Consider the following 7,954-nt stretch of genomic DNA (forward strand, 5'->3'; position numbering starts at 1 on the left):
AGCCTACCGTATCAATAAGCATTCCGAGGGCGAATTTCTAGGTCGCCGTTTTTGATCAACTCCTCTAGCATGGGCCTCAGATTGCCTTCAGACCAAGATTCTCTCGGTTTTGTGCTACGCAACGGTTTGGCGTAATCCATTCATCCATTATGTTTAGGAGTAACGCCGCACCATGCTCAGTGTTAGAGTAACACTCTAAATTCCAATGGTAAATTCCAATAATTTTTTGCATTCCCTGAATGAAGAAGTTAGAACTCGAATTCTGCTCGACTATTAGAGTTTCTCGCCGGTGAAAATATCTGTTTAGCTAAGCAACAATTGTGTAGAACGCTCGTTGCTTTATAATTCATGTTTTTTCTGCGCATTTTGCAAAGTGAGACACTGGGGCACTTTTATGCTACCTTCCTTATCTTTAAACGCAATATGATTTTGATCTTTGAGAATCGCTCGATAGCTGACTGCACTGCAGAAGCCCAAAACTGAGTCACCTTGTTTGATTAACCATATTGTGCCGTTCCTGTGGCGCATACTATACCGTGTACGTAGTAAGCTTAGTGCGGTGACTAAGCTAGCGTAACGAGAGCTGTTCCCGTAGTCAAAAACACGCCCCACTTCCAGCTTTTACCTGCTGTCTTCGGCGTCTGCCAAAACTGAAAGCTATGATGTTGTTACAAACTATTGTTTCTATGTACTTGGTCTTACTCGTCTCGTCTTACTGCTCCTGGTCTAATTTTTGTCGATTTGGGCTTGATGACCCTGTATGACTAGCACCGGAACTAATGTGGTGAAAATGGGGTACGCTTGCAATCGTTGATTCCTGACTGTTGATAATGCGTCTCCTTCTTCTTTTGGCGCTACAACCGCTGAGCAGTCTTGGCCTGCACCAGAGACAATGTTAATCTCTGATGCTCTTTTTCTGTAACATTTTAATTTTTACGGACGGGATTGTTAGCCCCGCGCCAACCCCCCTGTCACACCGGTATCGCGAATCGAAATCATGGCGTCTCCAGCGGTAATAATAATGGGAGCCGCCAGGTGTACCAGTTAAACTCAGTTGCTTTTTATGTGTTAATCTCGACTAACATAGCCCCAACTTAAACCTATAAAATTCCTTCTGTACTCATTTTATCAACAAACAAACGGTGTGAACAAACGGTTCAGAAGCTGTGTTGGCTCCTACAGATAAACCTGAAAAGAAAGAGTAAAACAATGGATTAATGTAAATAAGAGCTCAGAATCATCTTGCGAATGACTCGCCTTAAGCTTTACTTCAACTTTGACCGCGTGGAAGACGAAGTTACGCATTAAATCAATCGGCCACTATTAATTTATCTGCTCCTCTCGTAACCGCCAATCTCACGCCCGATTCCGCTTGAGATGACCATCTCACTATAGAAAACTCTCTACCGTTCAAACAACCCTTAAGAAGTAACGGCCGGCTGTTAGCGACTGCGAGGCGTCACTCAATTGACCTAGTCGCGTTTTATTTCGGTCGTATGATGATGTTTTGTCCCACGCACGCTAGAGTCATCCGCTCGTCCGCTTCCGAGCAGAGCGACCTAACATTACGCCACCAACAACGAGTCACAAAGTTCACACGATTTTACACAGCTGACAGGATTTACTCGCCAGCTCTGTAACTCAGTAAAAAGTGACCTATTTGTTTAAAATCCGACAAATCTGAATTTTCAGCGTTGGTTCCGAGAATCGATCTGTGTCAAAGTCAAAAGAGTTATCCTACTTTTGTTCACTACTTGAAAGCGATCTAAAGCGTCTCGCGGAACGCAAAAGCTGCCGCAACACGTTGGCCACGACGCGCGCAGCGCTGTGCCGGTTTTTTCGGTTTCCGAACCGGAACGTGTCGTTCTAGGTTCCTTTTATTCCCCGGGTCGCACGCGAGCGCGGAGGTAGCGGCACCAACGCGAGGCAATCCAACACACGGCAAAGGCGGCATTCGCCGGCGATTTCGAGACCACACACAATCACCGAAACGAGCGGACGGTTTGTGAGTTCGCGGGCAAATTGACTCGTGATCAATTTCAGTTTTGCACTCTACCAAGAGCGCAGCGCGTTCGACAGGCTGCTGCGATATGCATTCCAAGCCTCAGCAGCTTTCGCCCCATGAACGAGTCGCAGCAGATCACGGCCACTCCACACTAGCAACTTTGCCGCGCTGTGCGGTTCCGGTTTTCTGGTTTTCTGGTGTCTGGCGGTTCGAGATTTATGCGGGAGTTCCGCGAGAACGTACTTTCAAAACTTTTCCTTTACCACCAGGGACGAAGCACGCCGCAGCAGGACGGGTCACCGTTCGACGGTCACTGTTTTTGGCAGGCTGTTTCTGCCGAGCAGCGACAAATGTGTGCCTTTTCTGATCGGACTCTTTTTATCGCTACCAGGCGGCCATGTCCAGTAGCAAGGTGCGGCGCTATCTGCTGCTGCTTCGGAACAGTCGCTGAACTATAGTGCACGAAGTAACTCGCTTTTGGTCAAAATTTTCTCTTTCGTACGGGGGAGAATTCAATTTGCGGATTCAGTATTTGCTTTCGATTTATCATATTGTTATAAGTGCACTCCATTCGCACAATAATTGACAATATTTCCATAGAAAGGTAAGTGAAGTAGTTAAGGTTTGATGCAAAATACATTTTGTCCAGTTGCTGTTTCAAGTGTTACCATCTTGCCCATTGTTTAGTATACTGATGTTCCTGCGCAGAAGCGAACCGACCCGAGAGAGAGAGAGAGAGAGAGTAGTGGAGGTTGTTTTTGCCGCCGGAAATGTTTGTTTGCGGGCACGGGTTTTGCCGCACACATGCACAGCGGTTTGACGTTTTGAAGAACACGTCGCCTTGCGTCGGCAGCACGGAATGGCGACAGTTTTTTTGTATTTTCATCAGGCGCCTAGGAGTTCCGGAGATAGCGTCTTCGACTGAACCACAGAATCGCCATGGCGAACTCGTTGTTGGTCTTCCGTCGATTGGTGATCTCCATAGACACGCGTAGACGGAAAATGGTTTCGATTACCGATCAGGAGCGCAGCCTCAGCGGTAGCGAGCGGCGCGCGTCGGCTTCGTCGAAGTGTCGACCTTGTTTTTGGGCGGGAACTCGCTGTCGAGCGTTGCTCGCCGTTCGTCAAACCGGTTTTCACAGACATCCGGCGCGAGTGACGCTTGTTTTGTCGGTCGTCGGTTTCTCTCGTCGGGTCGTCCATTTTCGACCGTACCGCATCGACAGGATTGCTTCAAACGACGTCAAAATCGGGACAATGGGACGAATTGTATCGGGAGCACAGGCTTCTGGCTGATGGCGCGGATGGCACAACAAGCGAAGCGGTGTTCGCCGTGGCTGAGTTCGCGAGACGTTTCTCAATGGCAGCAGCAGCGGTCGCAAGAGTGCGATTGAAAATTATAATTTCACGATCCGTATCATCCGGCTGGAAATACATTTAATTGCAACGCAAAAATTGATAACAATAAGAATTGTTACTTCATTGCGGAGTGGAATTTATTCGGTAAACGGCCATATGAAAAGAGGGTTTCTATTTTTCTACTGGATAGTTTGCAATGGATTTGCTAATTTAGGCAGCAGCGCCTGAACATCGAATTGTCTTGTTATAAATTAATTCTTGAAATCCCCTTCAAAAGACGAAAGGTTCTTTGACGAAATTCAAAATTCAAACTTATTCCAACTGACGTTACAATTCACGAGCAAATTAAATATTCCTCGTGCGAAATGTAAATATTTCGTTGCACATTGCTCTAGTGGGACAATTTAACCTGCGGCTGTGTTTTCCGGGCTCGCCAGTCGAAGAAATGGGAAGAAATGGGCGAGTTGTTTCGAGCACACAAACTAGCGCCGAGGTAATGCAGTGCGCCAGGTCCGAAAACTACACCGCACTATGGGGAAAAGGCGATCATAAACCAGCTTTAAAAAGTTAGATACGAATTTTTAACCTTCCATGTTGCGTAGGTTCCGTTAACTGATGTATCGAAAACAAGTTATTCATTATACGCGTGTATTGCACATAAAACGTTGAATGTAATCAAAACACATGCAAAGAAAACGAAAACATCGGTCAGCCCGAAAATTGTTCCTAAAAAAAGATTTGTCCGCATACAAATTCCCCATAGTGGGCCGAGCCGAGCCGATGGCGAAAATATGGGTAGCACGAAGCCCGGTAAAGGTAACACTAGTTCCGCGAAATAAAAGTGAAACAAGCAATGTCTGCCGTTCGGAACGGGCGTCCATGTCGAGCACAGGTGGCGCTTGTGAGTCGGGAAATTAGGGCACCGGCCTCGTTTCGGAGTGAATTTAGTTTTCTGCATCATATTACCGATATTTGCAGCAGGATCGCATGCCGTCAGCAGGTGGCGCGTGGCCCCGACTGTGCCAAGGTATGTGCTTTGGTACGTATACGTATTGGTGGATTTATCAATGAAACTTGTGTGGGGTGCGCATCGTTAGAGCTCTGAACCAAAACGCTGTTCAGCGATGTGCCAGATCAAAATTATTTCGAGCTATCAACGAGCAAATTGTTGATAAATTTAGTTTATCAACTAGGAACAAGAGAATTTAGAGTTTCTTCAAATAGGATGGATGACATTAGAATTTCGCCTTTTGATGGCAAAACTCAAGAATAAAGGACGCCAACGAGATTCCATTTCGTATTTACTTAATTTACATTCGTTATAAATTTATTTTATTTATTTTTTATATTGTTTTACAGGGTGACGACATGCGTCCTTGATTCTCCATCATATCGCTTCCGAGACTAGTTCGGGGACTCCCCGGTGGGGTCACAGGTCGGACATCGGAGCTCTCCCGATCCGGTGGAGATCATTCGATAGTATCATTACAATATTCAATTTATTAGTCATTAATAGAGAAACAAAGATACTAACGATATTTTGTTCATCACAAGGTGCCGGTGTATTAATGGGACGTGCTTTTGGCCAACAATTGCGTAAATCCTTCGATTCTCAAAACGCGTACAATAAACACGCGAAAATCAGACACGCTATGGCCACGGTGATGAAAGCCCAGCCTAGGAACGGATTGCGTGCACCGAGCACGGAACTGGAGCTGATGATGACAGACTTCCTGCCGAAAAAGGACTTCACCGTGTAGCTGTAGTTGATGCGGAGTGTGTAGTTGCCGCTTGGCAATCCCCTCTCAAAGGTTGTCCCCAAATGGGCGACCTTCCGGAAAAGCTTTCGAAAGTTTGGCAAAGCAGCCGGCTGCATCCACACGATAAAGTCCTCATTCTGTAGTCCGTTGTTATCCGGGTTGGCCGGATCCAATTCCCAGAGCTCTCGAGACCAGGCGGGGGGCCGAGCGTACTTGGACAGCAACAGACGAAGATCACCTTTAGGGTTACGAAATTTAAGGCCCCGCTCATGTGGCCAAAGTGCTCCACCACCTACGAGCGGGACTGGAGTACGCAACTCTGGGGATGCCAGCACCGTGAGAGTGAACGAATCGTTGAAGAGCGAGTTGGCAAGGGCGCCGCAGGGTAGGATTGGTCGTAGTTCATCTCCGTGTTTAGCGAAGTCAAACGGGCGACATCTTTCGGATGGCGTCTTCGATAAAACTCCCTGGAGTTGGCCATCGTCGCGCGAAAGGGTGTACTGCCGATGGTTTTGGTAGAAGTTCGTCAGGGCGTAGTAGAGATACACTGGTGGTGGAAAAGCACGATCTAGCGTAAAGATGATGCTGCAACTGCACACCGTCCCTGGATTGTGATCGATGATTTCTGCACAGCTTCTGCGTGATGGATCTTCGGTAGATTGACAGTCGGTGTAATCCAGCACCTGTTCAGGTGTGTTGTACGAAACGTAAAGTAATGCCAATCCAATCGAAAGGAAAACAGTTGCCACAGCCATCAGGATGGGCCAGATAGCTTTCGGCGTCCAAGCTGGTTCCCATGTGGCTAAACGTTGCTGGTGGAACGCAGTATTGGGAGGTCTGAGTACAGCAATGGAATTTTTAGTTTCTTGGCTGACCCGTACGTCGGCCATTTCTTTAGCAGACTTATTCGTGTAGAAAATGGGATAATGGCTGCCACACGACAGTTAGTAAGTCAAAACTGTACCTTGTGTAATCGTCAGCGATTGCTACGATTAAATGAAAAATGGGATGAAAGGTATAGTGATGGTTTTTTTTATCTTAGAGGAACGGACTTGACCTTATCAATGTTTTATAATAACTATATTTGGTTAGTGTTTTACAATTTGATGTTCTGCAAACATAAACTGGTTGCACGTGACAAGGAGCCAATCTTTTCTTAATAAAAAATTATTCTTGCCCTGTGGGATCTCTAGGACTTTAAATCGTATTCGTCGATCAACTTCCGGTACAACGCGGCCCAAAGAAATTCGTCTGCTGAGATATGAGTAAATATTTTAGGCGATTCATTCATGATTCGCTCGTAGTCCTGGTCATGCGGTGCAAGAAATGCGCAATTCTTTACTGCTGTGAAGTGCAAAAGTAAAAACGGTGCACAGAACGTTCTCTGCACCAAGATTCGGATGATTATTTACGAAAATTCCATTTCTTTGCAGCAAAGTAAAAAACGCGTTTACACTGACGCGCCAAATGTAATTGTTACATTGTACCTACAAAGTGGCCCGGGGAACGCCTATGGGTCCTTGGATGGGCTTCCCATTCTCTCATCGTCGACGTGCCAACTGGTCGATCGGAATCCGGAATGGCTCGGAACGGCACGGCTAGCATCCGGAACGGTATGCACAACCAGCCGGAACCGGCATCAGCTTTGGGGGTTTGGGGCGCATCTGAGACACACCGCAATGGGCAGACATTTCAGGGTGAAGATTGAATTTTCTTCCGCACAATAAAACGAGGTACCAGACTGAAAATGGCGCACAGCCGGTCGCCCGGTAAAGGAGTTCGACAACGAAGAAGATCTCCTGGCGGATTGCAGTTGCTTTCGAGTTCTCGTTCTGTTCACAGCTGGGTGGCTCTGGCTCTGAGATTCGGCGCGAATCTAAGCGAAGCGTCGCTGAAGAAATAATGACTTGACTTTGACGACTGTCTAATGGCGTGCAAGAGTGACATAGGCACACAAATTAACACCTGCAAACTATCTTCAAATTGTAATGTGTATTGTAATCTTCAATTGTATATGTAGTTAATTCATGTCTAAATAACTACGTCGCGTTTTGAATAAAACCATTACTGAACGTTCATTAGTCAGAAAAAGTGCATGTAACATTGCGGTTAGCCATAACCGATAGCAACATATTTAAAGGAATCAAACATTTAAATGTGCTGTTAAAAGTCTAAACGTTTATATATATTCTAAAGTTAAAGAAAATGTATTTGAAAACGATTTAGGAAAACTATTTGCGAAACAATTTTGGAGAAAGCGATCCGCAGGAAGATGAGTCAAACGAATGTGATAAACTTGTACATAACGTTGAAACGATAAAATGAGCCTCTCATATTCAAATTCAAATGGCGCGATACTTTTTGAACACACCTCGTATGCTATTAAAGGACTTACTGCTGCAGTTTACTGCTGCTAATGAGCAGTTTATTCTTTAGGTTCAGTTTTGTTCTACTGTTTGATATAATGTTTTCATTCATTTAGTTTAATTTTTCAGTTTGGACAGTTTTCTGGTAATGGTTCTGCAGGTTCATTCAAACCATTTATCTAAGATTAGCTTCAATGCCCGAGCAGCACATAGCTATATACTTCGTATTCACAAACTGGAAGAAGTTTTGCATCTTGGGAAGGTTTTCTCATCTTATCTCATCTTGCAGAGCAAGCCATTTTTGGTCAAATTCGTGTGATTGATGGTTTTAGACGATTTTGCTATGATTTACTAAAATATCAACTGTTTTGTCAAGTTACTGCAAAGGTCTAGGTCTAGGGTATCTATACAATGCGGAAGGAACAGGAGTGTTGACTGAAGCACCGGCTGACAGGCTGTCCCTT

The 7,954-nt window shown here is 45.5% G+C and overlaps 1 protein-coding gene across 1 annotated transcript; it reads right to left on the reverse strand.

Annotated features, from left to right (window-relative positions):
• Positions 1-4,976: 4,976 nt before the first annotated feature.
• LOC128270566 (cell cycle control protein 50A-like) lies at positions 4,977-6,014 on the reverse strand. The gene has a single exon (XM_053007977.1). The coding sequence runs from the start codon at positions 6,012-6,014 to the stop codon at positions 4,977-4,979; it is 1,038 nt and encodes a 345-aa protein (XP_052863937.1).
• Between the last annotated feature and the right edge of the window lie 1,940 nt (positions 6,015-7,954).

Source organism: Anopheles cruzii, chromosome 3 (assembly GCF_943734635.1).
Source record: "Anopheles cruzii chromosome 3, idAnoCruzAS_RS32_06, whole genome shotgun sequence".
Lineage (NCBI taxonomy): Eukaryota > Metazoa > Arthropoda > Insecta > Diptera > Culicidae > Anopheles > Anopheles cruzii.

Excerpts from the sequence above, each read along its gene's own strand:
- LOC128270566 (XM_053007977.1), bottom strand. The coding sequence starts at position 6,014 with ATGGCCGACGTACGGGTCAGCCAAGAAACTAAAAATTCCATTGCTGTA.